We start from the raw sequence: 20,353 nt of genomic DNA on the forward strand, positions 1-20,353 counted from the left end.
TGCCTCAGAACTGTTTCCGTATATTTCATACTTTAGTGTCATGAATCGAGACGAATCGGACCACTTTCCCATCGTCTCTCATATAAGATACCGCGATGCACGAAGCGATGTCCCTTATCGGACTCAGATCAATAATGCCCAACAAACAAATATGACATACGATACTTATAAATGGCGACAAAATGTGTCGACTGAGTTTTTTTTAACTTATTTGGCATAAATCTTAAATTAAGCCTCGAACCTATTCTTACTGCTATTAACGAAAACGTCAACGGGGCGGTCGCGCTCATATTACATGTATATAAATCGCCTGCATATAATATGCGCTCAAATCAAGAATTTAAGACTACTATACAATCACAGCCAGTTTGGTGGGATAACGGATGCGATGAATTGAAGCGCAACAAGTATTCACTCTTACGTCGCCTTAGGTACACAAATAATGAGCAGGATTTTGCTACATATAAAGCAGTGCGTAACAGGTTTAAATCACTTTGTAGATCTTAACAAATTTCGCATCAAATTAACCGTAAAAATGTACTGTTACGAGCTAGCAACAATCCAAAACAGTTTTGGTCATTATTGAAGTCTAGCGCACGCCAAACTAATCCAATTCATTGTAATATTAAGAATGAGGAGTGGTTTAGGTATTTTAAAGACCTATTATTTAAAGATGGTCAGTTTAACTTGTAATATAAACATGGATGGTATACATAACCATGACATGGATTCAGTATTGAATTGTCCTGTTACTAACGAAGAAGTGTTTCGGAGTATCGGTAAACTTAAAACGGACAAGGCATATGGCGCTGATGGGATAGGGGCAGAGTTTTATAAACACACGTGTGACCAAATAGCACCCATATTATTGATACTTTTTAATAAAATTTAAGATACAGGGTCATTCCCAGATGCTTGGTGCGAAAGCATTTTAGTGCCTATTTTCAAGTCAGGTTCGAGAAACGATCCATCTAATTATAGAGGCATTTCTCTCATCAACGTCATGTATAAAATATTTTCTGGTATAATAAATGACCGACTTACACGTTGGACGGAGGAGTTCGAGACCAGAAGGTGAGAACATGATACCGTGGTACAACAAGGCCGAGTGTGGCCATGCCGAGACCGAAAGGTGAGTACATGATTCCGTGGTACATCACGGCCGAGTGTGGCCATGCCGAGACCAGAAGGTGAGAACTTGATAGTGTGGTACAACAAGGCCGAGTGTGGCCATGCCGAGACCAGAAGGTGAGAACTTGATAGTGTGGTACAACCAGGCCGAGTGTGGCCATGCCGAGAGCAGAAGGTGGTTCAATGACACTGTGGTACAACAAGGGTATGCTTTGCACTGCCGAGAGCGAAGGCATGAGTATTTGTTACTGCGGTACCATAAAGCGAGTGTGGTTATACAGAGTGCGGAAGGATAAGGATATGTTACTGTTACATACTAGTAGCTGTGGTATAGCAAGGTCGAGTGCGTCAAGGTGTTCGTTCAACAAAGTTAAAAACAATCAGCCAATTATCAGGAAGTATTTCAAATAGGATAGTCATCCACTTCGATATACATGTAATATATATTGCACGTATTAGCCTCCGATACGCTTTGCATATCTTGCAGGACAAGGAAAAGAATGCCTTAAACCTGAGCAATGTGTCTGGAATATTCCACATCCTCATCGGTGGCCTCGTGCTCTCCATGATCATCTCCCTTACACAGATACTCTTCAAATCCAAAATCAAACGGAGGACATATGCGGTGCGTTCTGAATGAAGATATCGAGTTATTTATTACAATTAATGCACTTTTGTTTGTGTCGAATAAGGCTATATAATACATTGTACAAATATACTTGAGTCACAATCTTATTTAAGATGATTTAAGAAGAACTGTTTACAAAAATGACAAGAACTATCACACTTTTGAAGGCGTGTTTATACAAGTTATGTTTTAGAATGTTGGCAACGCCTTGATAATACCATGCATTGAATGACACTGGAAACATGGGAATATATAAAGTGTTTATTTGTCTATGTTTTGTTGTAGGATATATATCGCGTCAACAAAACCAACGACTCTGAGGTGACAATTCGAGCACCTGCCAAACGCGTCACCATAGAAACGCCATCATCACCTGTGATCACATTTACAACGAGCAATGGAGGGGTAAGTTCAAAATGGTCGATTTTGTTATGGTAACGGTATGATTAATTGTATTTTACGTTGCAATATTAAACAGCTATAAGCCTACATGTGTTATAGCGGCGAACATATACATTGCATAGTATTAGAATAGTTTAATTACATGTCATTAATAATTTTATTTAATTTAATTGAATCGAAAGGAATTTAGCGATAACCAGTACTAGTCAACAACGATTGGGGAGCAAGCGGTATACTCTAACCGGGTGTCCAATACGTTGAACACTTGGTCATCGCCATGGGATTCTGTTGTCATTTCAGGAGCCTCACTTGATATCATTTGACGACGACAATCGGCCGCCAAGCGACGAGATCACCACATTGAATGACGCCGTTACCTGACGTCTGTCAACTCGCCATTCAGATGGGTGTCATTTTTGACTTCTCGTTATATTCATCCTACATACAACGGGGTTATTCTAAATGTCAACAGTGGACTGCACAGAGCAGCGTTATAAAGGTGACTTTTCCGGCTCTTCCTGGCGGTCATGCGCAGAGAGAAATCCCGTGTGTGATGTCCTTCATGGATAATTCACTGACACTGACAGTCTTTACACGACACTGTATTTTTCTCAGTTGTTTAATGATATCATGCTCATCGAACCATATCGAATTCATATTTCACTAACTTCTGAGTCAATCATGTTTGCAAGTAGAAACTTGCTAAACATTGTAATTGCATTTATACTAGTGCTGTATGATATTAATAGATGCCATCGTCATGCGGAAGTACCTTTTTGTGCAAAAGGGCTCAAGTTGTTGTTCAAGAAGTTCGAACAATCATATCATATGGCATCTGACCTACAACTTCATGTTGTTTTTATCTACTCTTTATCGAAATTGAATATCACTTTACTATTACATTACTGTTGTGTTTCTATATTTGATTTTAATTGTCTAAAATTGATTGCAGATAAATAATTATTTACCTATGTGGTGTAGTTCTAGTCATTGACGAACGAGCATTAATAAAAGAACGGACAGGATCAGATCAAACACTTATATTTCCAAAATACACTCTTGATGATTGATATACAGTAAAATAAATATAATACAGTTAAGTATGAGCCTAATGGTCCCGTGTGGGGCTTGACATTCTGGATTGTAAAAAATGCTCGGTTATATATTTGGACCGTCATGTTTCACCGGTTACCTTATATTCAAATTTTTGCTCTTTAATAAAAACCAGCACCAACATTTAATCTGAAACGATCTTTCTTTGCTCAAAACTTGGCAAGTTCATTTAAAACATAGTGGACATACATTTGAAAATAGGTATAACATTAGTGAATGTCAACATAGATATATCTTGAATGGCAAGCATCTGGACGTTGGTTTTCTTTTCTTTCTTTTTTATGGTGGATATGCGGTATTTACTGTCAAAGTCACCTTTTTATAAATTATGAAGGGGCAAAACAAGATTGTCAGTTCTGTTGCATTAACTCTGTTCAATAAATACATAAACAATTTTTTCTAGGGATATTTATATGAAGCTCGAACTGATTTGGATCATGATTCAACGTTTCGTGTCCGTGATCCAAGTAAAACGATAAACTACGATAACATAGACAGACAAATAGATTAGTCTATGTTTGGTGACACGAAGTAACAAGAGTACAGATTCCTTTTTACGCTATTAAGACTACAGAAAAATACGACGTGTTTTCAAGTCCAAGGTCGAGCGGCACATCAGGCAAAGTCGCATTCGGATAACTTCCTGCACAGTGGGCGACGCCGACTTCGTCCCCGCCGTTCAACCACGTCATAGTTTCCCCGATCTCTCGGTCATCGGTTTCCCATGGGTAAAATCCTCTAACGCCTTTACCATTAACACAGAGGCCACATCGTAAACTGACGGTTAACGAGTAGTTGTGTTTTGTTCCGATAGAGCGCTGGGACAAATGCAATTTTATAAAGTACAGACCGGTCTGTGGGCACTTGAAATTCCCAGTAGTGTAGTCAAAGTGGTCCACTGTATTGTTGGAGACGGCTGTGTTCCTTGTGAATGTCATATTACAGTTACTAAAGTCAACCCTCTCGTAGGTTCGGTTGGAGTAGTGTTCTTTGTGGCAGGGCGGGATGTAGGCAGGGCCAGACACGTTCAGCATCACATTTAAACCTGCGATATAAATACATGGTATGATGTCTCTTAATGTTTATTCCACTATGGTTCAAAGGCAAACAAACAAAGAATCGTGAAAGACCCACAATCAAGCTGCATATACGATCACGCCTTATGATAATATGTATAGTGTTTGCAAATTAGCAAAGCGTTTCAAGGTTTCAAATCATTGTGGCTATAGCTTTGCCCTATCCCAAAATGGATTTTTTATCATTCTATGTAGCGTGTTAATCGATTTCACACATCAAAGACCCCCTGCCGCCATCTGCGATTTGGCGTATATTTCTACTACATTTTACTGTTGACTGCGGTACAAATGACAATCTCTTTGTTGGAGAATGGCATTACGGACGTGCTTAGTTTAATTGGTTGACGGGCAGATTCCACTTAGTTTGTTTGCGAACAGTACAAATAAATTACATAAAATTCTTAATCATAGCCTTCTTCCACTTCCATGTCCTCATTGAATACTGACAACTTTGAAAAAGGGTGACTGTGCCGATACTGATGAATATGATTTAAAGAAATTCAATACTAAATCAAAAGTATCAAGCCCAAAATAAGTGTATCGGTCGTGTATGCAAAGTACCAAACCGCTCAGATACGACTGGTGTAAGAGTTATATCTTGTAAATGGTAAACTATTTGGTACATAGTATTTTGACGTTCTTATTCATGCGTTCTTGCTAAGCAACACCTTATAGCAACTATTTATATTGAATATATTTTGTTTGCTAACAGGTGGATTTAAGCAACTTTAGAGATATATTTTTGAAAAAATGTAGCGCACAACCGCCTACCTGAACACAGATTGTTGTTGCACATCCTCCAGTCCCGGTCATTTCCTGAGCAGGCGGCCGCGTACGGAGCGGGAGTCGGGGTAATACAGTAGCGGCTCCTAGTGACCTGCCCACCACCGCAGGTAACAGAGCACATTGACCACTTGGACCATTCGGACCACGAACTTGCTGATAAGTTGAAACCAATACATTATTGCGCTCAGGATAAACAAAGACTGCAAATTGTCAAATATGAATTTAATTTGGCCAAAATAATAGACTGCTAGATTGAAAATGATATAAGCATAGATATAAAGCTTATGTCAAGAGCAGCCATAAATTCTCCATGTAATGATACATCACATCAAAAAGCATAAAAAAGTGAAAACATCATACAATATTCAATATCCTAAAACAACAGTGGAAAAAATAGGGTTAACCATAAGAGCAAAGTTAAAATTAAGAACTTGTCCGACAAAAATATTAATATAAGAACTGGGTGGGAGAGAGAGAGTTAGAAAACAAACGTCCGAACCGGATTAAAACTAAAAAAAAACTGTGAGAAAGGCGCCGAATAAAAAAGAGTTCACTCCCTTATTATTTATTAAATTTCGTCAAAACCTGTATCTAACATCAATTTATTGAATGTTTTGAGAAAATGTAAATGCTTTACAACTTTTTGGGATCTTTAGTAATTAAAGTCTTAGAGGTTTTGTCTCAAATTGCGCTTTGAATAAACGTTGTTATATGTTATATAACTAATGTATACCTCCGATTAATATTGCTGTTGTTGAACGAAAGCTATGGGTCCTACGTAAATCAAATACACAGTTGTTGTACAAACAAAAGTGGCACGAATAGTATTAAAAGAATAAAGCGGTCATCATCTTGTGGATTGTTGTTATTATTATTACTATTATCATTATGCGATTTTTACCCACCATTGCATGATCGTAGCCAGCATATTTTGTCATCGTGGTTGTCTCCGAAGCAGTGATCCCCGAGGAGCTGGGGGCGAGGGTTGGTGCACATGCGATCCCTCCGGGACAGTCCAACCCCGCACGACGCCGAACACGACCCCCAGGAACCCCACTTTGTCCACCCCCCAGCCACTGGTAATGTGATCAGACGAATGTGTTCACAAGTGAAGATAAATGCACACTCTTATGCTCCCTAAATATTTCTGATAAATTTGTGTAACGCAGGCTGAGATATTGAAGTGGAAATTGCAGTTATAATACGAGTACCTGGACAGGGCTCCCTAGAACACGGGCGTGCCTCCACACCGTCCCCGGAACAATTGATCCCGCCGTGAGCGGGGGGCGGTTCGGAGCACGTCCTCGACCGAGAATTGTTACCTTGTCCACACGTGACATCACATCCCGACCAACCAGACCAGCCACTCCACTGGCCATCGACTGTACGGGATATACAATGATAATTACCAAATTGGCAAATTTATAACACTACATAACCATGGTCCAGTGTTTTTAAGTAAAGTACAAGTCACAAATGAAAGGAAGGATAATTATTGTTGATGTATTTGTTGTTGTTGTTTTGTGTAAACTATCAATATATTTCACCGAGTGAGCACCCAAAGCACAACGGGCCAGAATGAGTGATATGACACTTTGATAACGCAGTGCTTCAAACTGAGATTTTCTGGATATTAAACGGGTTTTTTTCTACCGCAACCTCGAGAAAGCATGAAATAAATAAGTATCTCCTGTTACAGAATATAAATTATTTGCATTTGGCAATTATAAGCCAAGAAATGCACAGAGACCGAGATCACAGAGACCGCAGAACGCGCGGCAGACAATCTTGGCGTGGTGAATGTCCTTACAGACGTCAAACAGGGAGTTCACGCGGGCACAGTCAAACGTCTCGTCGTCTCTACATGACGTCGCTATGAAGGCAAAACTTAAAACATTCAAAGTATATTATGATGAAAACTTTTTGTACGATGTTATCATAAACAGTTTATACATTGAAAGAATCTGCTGCAAACGTGTTGTTTACGGCTTTTCTCAAAACTAACTCCCGTAACTCTGTCATAAAACATGAAATATATCAGAAAGAGCGCATATATAATACAGTATATACGATATATTCTTCAATTATATGTGCGGTGTTCAGGGGAAGGTGTGCTTACTTGTGACGCCAGTACAGAGATTTAGGTTACACTCGTCGTCGGAGCAGCATTGGAAGCACCCTGTCAGCCCACGCCTCCCCACCAACCCGGACGGGATACACTGCTGCTCGCAACATACAACATCACTTGTGTGTATGGTTGTGTTAGAATCAACAATTGCCTTTGATTTTGAGAAATATAACAACGCTTAACGGACTAAATACTTATGGTATACATACTCAGGTTATATTTTATCTAATACAAATACCATATCCAGAGCATCAAATGGTGCTTGATAATACTTACAATTTTGTCAACACAGCCCATATCATATCTGGTTCCTGAGAGGCCAGCCTTCGACGATGTAAAACATGCCTAAATGAATGCAAGTCATTTGAAGAAGAGATTTGTAGAAAATTCAAAAGTTTAGTTGGTACTAATAAATTATTGTTCGTATACTACTTGCCATAAGACCATAACTATCAAGTTGATAGACGATTGGCTTTCGATTTCTGTCCATATTTATAAGCCTTGATTGTTATTCATATTTTTTGTTAATCTATAACGTGATTACTTAAAATGAATCTAAAGCGGCACTTCAGATCAGAAATGGATTTATATATGTTTATTTGCTTATATACGTCCTACCTGCGTCGTCCCGAGACAAGACGCAGACTCACGGCACGACGTCGGATCCGTGACGTTCTTACAGTTCATGCAGTTCAGGCCTTCGACTTCAACCAAAAAAATCGAAGATCATCATTGTTGCACGCTTAAAAGTGACCATCAATATGATATACGTTTACCGAAGTTAGAATAAAACTAATGCTGATTTCACGGACAATTCTACTTTTACTTGTAGATACAGGCACACACAAATAATGCTTTGCAACCTCACTATTATGACCGATTATTAATTAACTATTACGTATTTTACGAGATACAGAGACAATTGCGGTACCAATATCAGACAATTGAAGACAATATATGCCATAATTCGCTCAATATCGACCAAACTCGGCCAATATCAACACAACTCGCCTAATATGAGTTTCCTCCGTTTTGATTGGCTACAAAACTCGCATAATATAGGATTTGAGAAATGGGCCATTTTCATTGGCTGTCGTAACTCGCCTAATATGAAAAATATGCTGGAAATTACTTTTTAAAAGGTAGCCATTTTGTTTTCTGTTTTCCGACTGTTTTAAATTTGTTGTGCTTCGTTTAACTTTATTTGGAATACTTGAACCTATTGAATGATTGAACCACTTTGTACGGTTTGATATAACAGTTGTATCTAACCAGTTGGTGGATTTTACGACTATTATGATTTTGTACGCCGACAAAATGGACGACGAAGGTTAAACATTTGACGTTTTGGCAAACGATTTACAAAATAAGACGAAAATACATGCTTCCTTACAATGTACAGTGCTTTATTAATAAATATTTACACCTCAACTTCCATTCCTTAAATGAACTGCCTTTCGGCAATTGCGTTCATCAATCGTTGAACGCAACATCTTCGGATATGTTCGGATCGTAATTTATTGCATAACAATATACATGAAAGCTATTGATCTTGTTATTGGTTGTATTGTGTCTGCAGGTCCCGTAAAATATAGATCAACATTTTAGTTAGTTTATTATATTTTAAATATATTGGTACCAGAAGTGTTTTAATTTTACGTTTTAAAGTGATTTCAAGTGGTTGATCTTTTCCCGCGTTATTGTGACGTCATTTGAAAAAATGTTTCCGGTTATAGTCGGGTCGTTCTATTTACAGAATGGGTAAGAACGGATTACTGAAAGGTTTTCTTAAATGAAATGAAGTATTTTTTTTAACAATTCTTGAATGAAATAATACCAGCTATTAACTATAAAATAGCTGTTGTTATCGAGAATAATCAACCCGTTTCATCACCTTTATGTTTACGTTAGCAATACACATCTAATTATTCAACAGATCCGCTTGAGGGCGCCTTACAGTATTACGTAATCAAAAGATTCCCGCGCCCGCCATTTCGTTAAAGCATTTCATTGGTTAAAACTTAAAAAGAGATTCAGCGCATGCGCTAAATCGAGCGCGCAACCCCACCGATTCACTTTCGTCCAGGCAGTCGAACTGAAAGGTCAGATTTTATAAGAGCTAGGATTGCTATTTAAGAAAAAATAATTGTTCGAATTAAAATAGTTTTGGTTAGTTAGTTGATGAATTATAGTACATAACATTACATATACATTCAAATCATTAAATAAATGTTTCTATTTTACTTTGTTTTGTCTACTTTATCAAGAACTCGATCAATTTGTCGAGGAATGAGGTTTTAAAACACGCACATACATATTTATATATAAATTGTAAATATTTATACGTCAGGCGACGGTTATTGATTTTGCTGTCTTTTTCCGGATGGCATTCCCGCTTCGAGATATTGTGGAAGAGTTTCGGGCCGCTAAGCGGGCAAGGAGGACCCCTCCAGTACAGACAGGCCAGACGCCCAAATCAAACACAATCGCAGCAGTCCCCGCATCAGCCTCGACGGTGAATTCCGGTCTTGCCGCGGCTACAGCTGATGCATCTGTGGCGCTGACTACCGGTACTGTGGCTCTTGCAGATGATGGTCCTATAGCGCCCATAGACTTGGCTAATACGGGGAGGGTACCCACACCTCAGGTCGCAGGTTACAAACCGCCGCCCTGGAAGGCATCCAGCCATTGAATGGGCCCATCAGCATTCCGCATGTATCGGTCGCGAACGGTGAACAAGGTGCAGGTACAGAACATTTCTTTTCTGATCCGTTGCCTTTAACGGTTATTGATAACACAGTGAATCAGATGCTAAGTGTCTTTTCAAATGTTGGGTGCAACATCTCGCATCAGATTAAGAATAAAATTGTGTCTGGTGCATTTGTAGAATTCTCTTCTTTGATTGATTCTAAATCAGGTGTCGAGGAGTCAAATAAATCGTTAATGATAGGCCAGGACGGTCGGCTAATTATTGACAACAAGTCCGCACAACAAAAAGTTAACGACATCAGTTCGTGGACAGATGCTTTCTTAGTCTACATGTCCAATTTTTTGGCTGCTCATCCGGGCAGGACTCAGGAATTATTAAAATATGGCCGTGACATCCGGCTAGCTGCCAAAAAGCCTCATAAACACATCAAATTTAGACGCATTTTTACAGCGATATCCCGATGTAAGGTCCATGCAACGTTGTTAAAGAATGGTTTCCGATTTGGTTTTAGTTTAGGATTTGAAGGGTCGCGCGAACCCATCGATGCAAAAAAATTGCGATCGGCTAAACTCCGACCAAGCGTAGTTTTCGATAAATTGGAAAAAGAAATATTGGAGGGCCGAATGGCCGGGCCGTTCTTTAGTCCACCGTTTAAAATTTTTCGAATTTCTCCCATAGGCTTGGTACCGAAGTCTGATGGCGGTTGGCGCCTTATCACTCATTTAAGCTATCCACGGGCTGGCGGTAGTGTTAATGACGGCATAGTTAGTCAATTAAAATCAGTATCGTACACAAAATTTGACACAGTGGCAGACATGATATTTAAATTGGGAAGATCAACGTTAATGGTAAAGCGTGATATAAAATCTGCATTCCGGCTACTTCCAATATCACCTAAAGACTTCGAATTATTAGGCATTAAATTTGATGGCAAAATTTATGTAAACTTAAATTTACCTTTTGGCGCCAGTTGTGCACCATATTATTTCGAGGCATTTTCGACCTTTATCCATTGGCTGGTAAAATACATTTCAAAAATTTCATCACTTGATCATTATCTGGACGATTTCATATTTTGCGGGGCACATGGAACTGGCAACTGCCAACATTTACTTTCCACTTTCCATCAAGTATGTGTACAGTTGGGTGTACCAATTAACGATGGAAAAAGCACGGACCCTTCCACTGTAATAGTTTTTCTGGGTTTGGAAATTGATTCTTCACAAATGCTTATTAGAATACCCCAGCACAAAATCTCAGAGTTGAAGTCCCTAATTTTGCTCTATATAACTAGGAAGAAAATAACGTTGCGAGACCTTCAGTCACTCGCTGGTAAATTTTGCTTTTTCGGCCAGGCAATTCGTTCAAGCAGAGCTTTGTTGCGACGATTTTATGATGCAATGTCCGGTATAAAACATGAATTTCATAAAATAAGGATAACAGAAGGAATACGCGAGGACTTCCACATGTGGCTGTTTTTCTTAACAAGTTTCAATGGAGTAGGTTACATTCCCGAAAATGCTTGGTTGGAAAACGAACATTTACAACTTTTTACCGACAGTGCGGGTAGAGCCGACCTTGGCGGCGGCTGTTACTTAAACGGCAATTGGGCATTTTTTCCATGGCCTCTTGACTGGAGCAAACATGAAGTCATGAAAGACATAACGTTTTTAGAAATGGTCCCTGTGCTGTTAGCTTGTACCTTTGGGGTCCCGAACTAAAAAATAAAAAGATAATTTTACGAATCGATAACGAGGCTTTAGTTGCCATAATCAATAAACAGTCTGCGAAATCCAAACGCGTTATGCACATTCTCAGACATTTTGTGTTAAGATGCATGCGCCATAATATTTTGTTTAAGGCTGTCTATATGCGAACAAAACTTAATAATATCGCTGATTCTATTTCACGAAAGCAGTGGGCGCGCCTTCGCCAGCTGGTACCCGACTTGGCAGAAAGGGCACCAATTCCACCACTTTTTCAGAGCATGATTTACGAAATGAGGCTCGACGACTAATTGGCTGTTCTATGTCCGGCAATACATTACAGTCGTATCAAGTCGGTTTAAACCGGTTCTCTAATTTTAGGCTTACGTATCAATTGCCAAATTTGTGGCCTCCATCCGTTGACAATTTGGTATTGTTTTTCTCATCTTGTCACTTGATGGCTTAACCGCCAATACAGCTCGCCTCTATAAATGTGCTATCGGTGCCCAATGCAAGCTTTTGGGGTTCGCGGATACCACCGAAAATTATATAATCACTAAAATTATAACAGGCATGGGAAGGAATACACGCGCACATACAACGCGACTTCCAATAACGGCACAATTATTATGCCTTATTGTTGAAACACTCCCATCCATGTTATAAATATGTACGAAAGTGCCCTATTTACAGCGGCATACACTTTGGCTTTCTTTGGGTTCTTCCGCGTAGGAGAATTAGCCGTAACACGACAGTCTGTTGTAAATCACACGTTAGCATTTAGTGATGTAAGATATACGAGCGACGGCAATTTATTGCTTACACTTCGCAATTCAAAGACGGATAAAGAGTCAAAGGGTTATATTATGCAGATCAATAAAACCGGTAAAAGTGTTTGCCCTGTACACAGTTTAAATATTTTTCTGGCACGCAGGCCAAAGATTAACGGTCCGTTGCTGTGTCATATGGAGGGTACTCCTCTTACACGCACACAGTTTTCTTCTGTATTAAAAAAATGTTTATCTGTTATGAACCTCGAATTTGCAAAGTACAACACACATTCATTTCGCATTGGGGCAGCCACAACCGCCGCTATGGTGGGTTGCACCACGGAACAGATAAAAGAGGCCGGTAGGTGGACGTCAGACGCGTACAAACGTTACGTTCGGAATGAAAATATACATTTGGTCCCAAATTTACTTTAGGTTTGGTTCATCACATCATATTACATATTATTATTAATTTTTTTTGCTTATTTAGATAGAACGACGCGCGTGTGGGTCGTCGGTTCTTCAATTATTAGGCATGCCTTTTGCTACGCCCGATCGCACGACGCGAACCTGGGAATTTCCAATAGTGCCTTTTGGTGGCAGGGCTATGGAGGTCTAAGCTTTAAAGCGCTTGTAAGGAAAGTCACGTTTTTGAAACATATTGATGAAGATGGACTACCTCATGTCATGATTATTCACATTGGGGGAAATGACATTGGCCAATATCCTACTAAAGTGTTAATGGCAATTTTTGCTAAAGTAATAAGAGCGCTTAAAGATTTATTCCCATCAACCACTCTCGCAGTATCGCAGATAACGCCTCGAACAACATGGCGCTATTCGAGTAATAAGCGTGCAATGGGAAATGTAAGGCGCCGATTAAATGGCTTTGTAAAAAAACCATATTAGGTATTGGGGGTTCCTTCATTTCTCATAGTATAACGCCTGAACAATTGAAGTCCGACGGTGTCCACTTGAACGAGCAGGGCAATGCGCTTTTGATTCGCGACTTTAAGTCCTGCGTGTGCAGTTTGGTAAATCATTGAAATAAATATCATCAGGTTTGTCCAGCGACGCTTTATGATACGCTAATACACGTTTACGGTATGCTTTACCGTTCATTCAAGTTTGCTGCTGAGTAATGCGAGGCTCCTTTCCTTGTTGCTTTCTTGCTGCCGAGCCAAAATTTCCTTAAAGTATGAATTGTTTTATACGATAATAAACCCAGTTCTGTTTCGGGTTGTGATGCGTGTTATTTCTTTATGCTTATATTTTGGCGAGTTCGCTTCTAGTACCTAGAATCTCACATTGGCGTTCGGCAGCACTTAAATTATGATATTTATTAAGCTATTGGAATTATATAAATACAGACAGTATACTTAAAGTTAAAATGCTAATTTGTGAGTTCCGGCCATAGTACACCTTGACGGAATTCACGTTCAAATACTTAAGTTTATTTCATAATCAAACTCGTAAAGCCCAGTGGGGGCTATTCAAAACTGCTGCTTTGCCCTTTGGGGCGGTCGCCAGTAATACGCCAAGTTGGCAGGTGACCAGATTGCTTCGTTCGCTGTTCATGCTTGTGAATTCGTGCTTGTGTAAATAACATGGAGCCTCGCCATTAAATCCAAACTTTAAATGTAAATAAAACAAAATAAACTTTTGACAAGTTATTTGCTCTGTTGTTCTTATATAGCAAAAACGTATGGTTATGGTTGAACTTAGAGTAAGAGAAGCTAAGCGCTCCAATCGTTCTTGTAAGTTGAGGATTTATCGATAATACCAGCTATTAACTATAAAATAGCTGTTGTTATCGAGAATAATCAACCCGTTTCATCACCTTTATGTTTACGTTAGCAATACACATCTAATTATTCAACAGATCCGCTTGAGGGCGCCTTACAGTATTACGTAATCAAAAGATTCCCGCGCCCGCCATTTCGTTAAAGCATTTCATTGGTTAAAACTTAAAAAGAGATTCAGCGCATGCGCTAAATCGAGCGCGCAACCCCACCGATTCACTTTCGTCCAGGCAGTCGAACCGAAAGGTCAGATTTTATAAGAGCTAGGATTGCTATTTAAGAAAAAATCCCTCCCACCCACCCAATTGCCGTGCCTTTTGCTTCTTAGCTCTTGATTAGTTTAAAGTTATGTTCATAAATAGCGGCATGTGTTGCATTTGTCTGCGCCCGTTTTGCATATCTGTTTTCAGCATAGCAGAAACATCCATGGTCGTATAAAGCCACCACGACGAATTTGAAAAGTCGCTGACCACTACGCAAACACGGGTGCATATTCTTCACGCGTGGGACCTAAACTCTCATCGGATGGACAACTCGTGAATTTACCAGCGGCGTGGCTCCTATTAAAATCGTGATATTTTGTGTTTGTCATGTATATAATGCTTTATGAGTTGTGATTAGCGTTCGGCAGCACTTAAATTATGATATTTATTAAGCTATTGGAATTATATCAATACAGACAGTATACTTAAAGTTAAAATGCTAATTTGTGAGTTCCGGCCATAGTACACCTTGACGGAATTCACGTTCAAATACTTAAGTTTATTTCATAATCAAACTCGTAAAGCCCAGTGGGGGCTATTCAAAACTGCTGCTTTGCCCTTTGGGGCGGTCGCCAGTAATACGCCAAGTTGGCAGGTGACCAGATTGCTTCGTTCGCTGTTCATGCTTGTGAATTCGTGCTTGTGTAAATAACATGGAGCCTCGCCATTAAATCCAAACTTTAAATGTAAATAAAACAAAATAAACTTTTGACAAGTTATTTGCTCTGTTGTTCTTATATAGCAAAAACGTATGGTTATGGTTGAACTTAGAGTAAGAGAAGCTAAGCGCTCCAATCGTTCTTGTAAGTTGAGGATTTATCGATAATGAACTATTGGTGTAAATTTAAGGAATGAATTGCGGGGTTGATGTCATTATCGGGGATATGAATGCAATTGGGTTGGTCAAAGTACGCGTGGAGTCCGAATTGACCAACCCAATTGCAAATCAAAATCAGCAAAATCAAGTCTAGAAAAGCAGACACCATGAATGAATAAGGGATAAATACGGCTTCAATGTGAATTAAAGGTAAGTAATAAGAATGTTTTTAACCAAAACGGTAATAGTTAATTAATAAAATACTTACTAATTAGGTGATTTCACCCTTTCGGGCTCAGGCAAATACAGCTAACCTCGGACAAATAACTAGGCCAATATGAATTCACCTAATTAATAACATTATATTACATTATTTTATTGGAGTTCAAGTGTGCTTACCTTTCATGACATTAGAAACAATGCAACAATTACTGAGAAATGGCTTACTGTCAATGTCAAATAGTGACAACGCGACTATTAGTGCAAGACAGCTTCCCATTTATGACATTCAAAGAGAACGCGACAATAACTGAGAGACAGCTTACCTTTTTAGACACTCAGAGACAACGCATCAGCTTACATTCTTGGACATTAAGGGAAAACTCGGCAATAAAAGAGAGACAACTTACCTTCTACGACACTCAAGAGTCAAGACCTTTAATGAAATTCAGATGTACCTCGACAGCTTATCTTATATGACACTCAGATACAACACGACAGCTTACCTTTAATGGCACTCAGAGATAACGCGACAGCTTACTATGACACTCAGAGACAACGCGACAAATTTCTATAACACTCAGAGACAACGCGACAGCTAACCTTCTCAGACACTCTAGAGACAAAGCGACAGCTTACCTTCTTTTACACTCAGATACCACGCGACAGCTTACCTTTAATGACACTCAGAGATAACGCGACAGCTTACTATGACACTCAGAGACAACGCGACAGCTAACCTTCTAAGACACCCAGAGACAACGAGACAGCTTACCTTCTTTGACACTCAGAGACAACGCGGCAGCTTACTTTTTATGACACTCAGAGACAACGCGACAGCTTACTTTCCATGACACTCAGAGACAACGTGGCAGCTTACCTGATTTGACACTCAGAGACAACGCTTCAGCTTACCTTATATGACACTCAGAGACAACGCGACAGCTTACTTTCCATGACACTCAGAGACAAAGCGACAGCTTTCCTTCTTTGACACTCAGAGACAACGCGACAGCTTACCTTCTACGACACTCAGAGACAACGCGACAGCTTACCTTTCATGACACTAAGAGTTAACGCGACAGCTTACCTTCTACGACACTCAGAGACAACGCGACAGCTTACCTTCTTTGACACTCAGAGACAACGCGGCAGCTTACCTTTCATGACACTAAGAGACAACGCGACCTCTAACCTTCTACGACACTCAGAGACAACGCGACAGCTTACCTTTTATGAAACTCAGAGACAACGCGGCAGCTTACCTTTCATGACACTCAGAGACAACGCGACAGCTTACCTTCTTTGACACTTAGAGACAATGCGATAGCTTACCTTTCATGACACTAAGAGACAACGCGACAGCTTACCTTCTACGACACTCAGAGACAACGCGACAGCTTACCTTCTATGACACTCAGAGACAACGAGACAGCTTACCTTCTTTGACACTCAGAGACAACGCGGCAGCTTACTTTTTATGACACTCAGAGACAACGCGACAGCTTACTTTCCATGACACTCAGAGACAACGTGGCAGCTTACCTGATTTGACACTCAGAGACAACGCTTCAGCTTACCTTATATGACACTCAGAGACAACGCGACAGCTTACTTTCCATGACACTCAGAGACAAAGCGACAGCTTTCCTTCTTTGACACTCAGAGACAACGCGACAGCTTACCTTCTACGACACTCAGAGACAACGCGACAGCTTACCTTTCATGACACTAAGAGTTAACGCGACAGCTTACCTTCTACGACACTCAGAGACAACGCGACAGCTTACCTTCTTTGACACTCAGAGACAACGCGGCAGCTTACCTTTCATGACACTAAGAGACAACGCGACCTCTAACCTTCTACGACACTCAGAGACAACGCGACAGCTTACCTTTTATGAAACTCAGAGACAACGCGGCAGCTTACCTTTCATGACACTCAGAGACAACGCGACAGCTTACCTTCTTTGACACTTAGAGACAATGCGATAGCTTACCTTTCATGACACTAAGAGACAACGCGACAGCTTACCTTCTACGGCACTCAGAGACAACGCGACAGCTTACCTTCTATGACACTCAGAGACAACGCGACAGCTTACCTTCTATGACACTCAGAGACAACGCGGCAGCTTACTTTCCATGACACTCAGAGACAACGCGACAGCTTACCTTCTATGACACTTAGAGACAACGCGGCAGCTTACTTTCCATGACACTCAGAGACAACGCGACAGCTTACCTTCTACGACACTCAGAGACAACGCGACAGCTTACTTTCCATGACACTCAGAGACAACGCGACAGTTTACCTTCTATGACACTCAGAGACAACGCGGCAGCTTACTTTCCATGACACTCAGACAGAAGGCGACAGCTTACCTTCTATGACACTCAGAGACAACGCGGCAGTTTACTTTCCATGACACTCAGAGTCAACGCGACAGCTTACTTTCCATGACACTCAGAGACAACGCGACAGCTTACCTTCTATGACACTCAAAGACAACGCGTCAACTTACCTTCTATGACACTCAGAGACAACGCGACAATTACTGCCAGACAGTCTTGAAAAGGAGAATAATTTGTTTGTGTTTTAACCAACACACCTCCACTTTATTAATTTTTATTTTTACAAATCTTTGTTTAATACATAGATCGTTTATAGATCGATAAAAACCGAGTTAATGAGACATTAACTTATTTAGAGTGTTTACTTACGTCTCGAGTCTGAGTTTGAGATTAAGCGGCCTGTTTCAGTAAAGGATTCTAGTCGTAACTTAATCTTACATCTGTAGAAAAGTCAAAATTGACAACATACCAATAGATTTTGTTTTAACTTGTGTGTTTTCAACATAAACACTACTTTAAGATCATATTTATAAACAAAAATAAAAATAACAAAAATATGGCACTGAGATAATTTCACATTACGACTAAGGCCGTAGTTGAAACAGGCCCCAGGCTCAGAAAACTGAATTATTAAATGTTTCATATATAATGTAACTAGTTTTGACAAAAAGATGTACAGTCGAACCTCCCTATGTCGACGTCGGATAAGTCGACTTTCCGGTTATGTCGACTTTTTTTCCGGTCCCGAATTTATTCCTTCTTATTCTATATAAAATAACTCTGTTTGTGCCTATTTTTTTATCTCGACTTTTTCCCTATGTCAACCTCGTTTTTCAGTCCCAGTGGTCAAATTTCACACATTTCCTATGTTCTTTATGTCGAACTGTAGATCGAGACGTAGGTGTGAAAATATTCATGACGGTTTGCGGCATGTCGCAAAATACCGTGCGTGTCAATATAACAAACTGTCATAATTGGGGGATACAAAAATGTACTTGGTAAGTGCGAATAATTAAAGTTGTTTGTTTATGTATTTAATTAAAGAGACATTTATTGCTCAAGCTCTTTGGTATTGTATAAAACATGAACATTTTCAAAATGTCAAATGTTAATTCTGGTCGACCAATTCAAAGAAGGACCCGGTATAAAATCTTACAATGTACAAATGTATGCAATTGTGGTTTTATATGTGTTTTGTGTGATCCATAAACGTGAAAGAAAAAAAATTGACACAAATAATTTTTCTTTGTTTCTCTTTATTTTTCAATAATAAGTTTGCTGTTTTCACGACGAAAATATTTAACAAGACCGTTCAATTGTGGATGTAAACATCGTACAATCCAACTCTAACGTGTTGGGATTAGTGAAAAAAGATTGTAATTCGGATGAGTCGACTTTTCGTTATCTCGACTTTTTTCACTAGGTCCCGAAAAAGTCGACATAACGAGGTTCGACTGTATTCCTGATTGTAGAGCCTATACTATTTGTAACAGATACAGAAATTTTGACCATTAGTGATTACGGCCCTGTTAACGTTTTCCCGCACTTGAAAGAAAAACACACAAAAAAGAATTTAATTTAATAACGTTTCTTCATTATACTTGTTATTTTTTTTTACATTATTCTAAACTTTATACAAATGTATTTGATACCTACCAATACCGACATAAGCCATTGTAGTGATATACTAGAACAAGAAATCTTTAACACGGGAAGAGATCAGGTGTATAGTGCGTATATACTGACTAGTACTATATACACGTATGAAGACTGCGTTGATTATTATACATTGTCCATACATGCGATAAGAAAGATAAGTTTCTAAATAAGAAACGTTATTCTTCAGATGGGAACAAAATGTTAATGAAAACAGTTGAGTTTTGTGTTTCTTTCGATAACACATTAAATGAACATTAACCACTTTTCAAACTCTGGTAAACCCAAAGCAATAAACCGACCCCCCCCCCCCCCCGCCCCCAAAAAATAATCGTAATATTACGCATGTTTTGGTCGAACATACTTTTAATTGTAAATAGTGTTGCCTTAGTTACAGTTGTTATTCCGGAGATCTGCTCTTATTCACATTAATTACGTTTAGATAAAACTGAAATATTGCAAATAAAGTCCTTAAACAGTCCGAAAGGCTGGATTAATTGCCATAAGATGTAGTCATTACAAATATACAAAGATTGGGAACACTTCTTGTACGTGTATATGTGGACTTCTTTTAATGCGCTATGTCGACCACGTTTAGAATGGCACGACAGCACGTGGAAAGTGATTTATGCGGGTAACAGCGAGTCTACCATGTTGTACTAATTAAAAGAGAAGTTTCGCAAAACACATGTTAAAGTCATAGAAGTATTTCGCATCCTGTCTTATGTCGTTTTTGTGGAAACACAACAAAAGCAGCACAAGTCAAATTTACTGCTTAAATTTCCTACACA

The 20,353-nt window shown here is 39.4% G+C and overlaps 2 protein-coding genes across 2 annotated transcripts in view; one reads left to right on the plus strand and one right to left on the minus strand.

Annotated features, from left to right (window-relative positions):
* The window catches only part of LOC128228937 (glutamate receptor 2-like), a 35,131-nt gene extending 32,038 nt beyond the window's left edge, over window positions 1-3,093 (plus strand). The window contains exons 15-17 of the mRNA XM_052940499.1: window positions 1,619-1,756; window positions 2,045-2,164; window positions 2,462-3,093. Of these exons, the coding sequence (XP_052796459.1) occupies window positions 1,619-1,756; window positions 2,045-2,164; window positions 2,462-2,542 (339 nt within the window). The 3' untranslated portion in view covers window positions 2,543-3,093. The remainder of the gene's footprint in view (window positions 1-1,618; window positions 1,757-2,044; window positions 2,165-2,461) is intronic.
* Window positions 3,094-3,273: 180 nt separating this feature from the next.
* LOC128226529 (coadhesin-like) lies at window positions 3,274-19,652 on the minus strand. The gene is made up of 10 exons (XM_052936451.1): window positions 19,563-19,652; window positions 18,077-18,121; window positions 7,883-7,968; window positions 7,541-7,609; window positions 7,256-7,358; window positions 6,887-7,009; window positions 6,348-6,518; window positions 6,042-6,212; window positions 5,122-5,289; window positions 3,274-4,319 (listed from the first exon to the last, which is right to left on the minus strand). The coding sequence occupies exons 1-10, from the start codon at window positions 19,579-19,581 to the stop codon at window positions 3,829-3,831; spliced, it is 1,446 nt and encodes a 481-aa protein (XP_052792411.1). The 5' UTR covers window positions 19,582-19,652; the 3' UTR covers window positions 3,274-3,828.
* Between the last annotated feature and the right edge of the window lie 701 nt (window positions 19,653-20,353).

Source organism: Mya arenaria, chromosome 3, assembly GCF_026914265.1.
Source record: "Mya arenaria isolate MELC-2E11 chromosome 3, ASM2691426v1".
NCBI lineage: Eukaryota > Metazoa > Mollusca > Bivalvia > Myida > Myidae > Mya > Mya arenaria.

Coding starts and splice junctions, on each gene's coding strand:
- LOC128226529 (XM_052936451.1), bottom strand. Junction 5,290..6,041: donor CTGGCTACGATCATGCAATG/GTGGGTAAAAAT, acceptor TCAACTTATCAG/CAAGTTCGTGGTCCGAATGG. Junction 4,320..5,121: donor CAACAACAATCTGTGTTCAG/GTAGGCGGTTGT, acceptor TTTATATCGCAG/GTTTAAATGTGATGCTGAAC.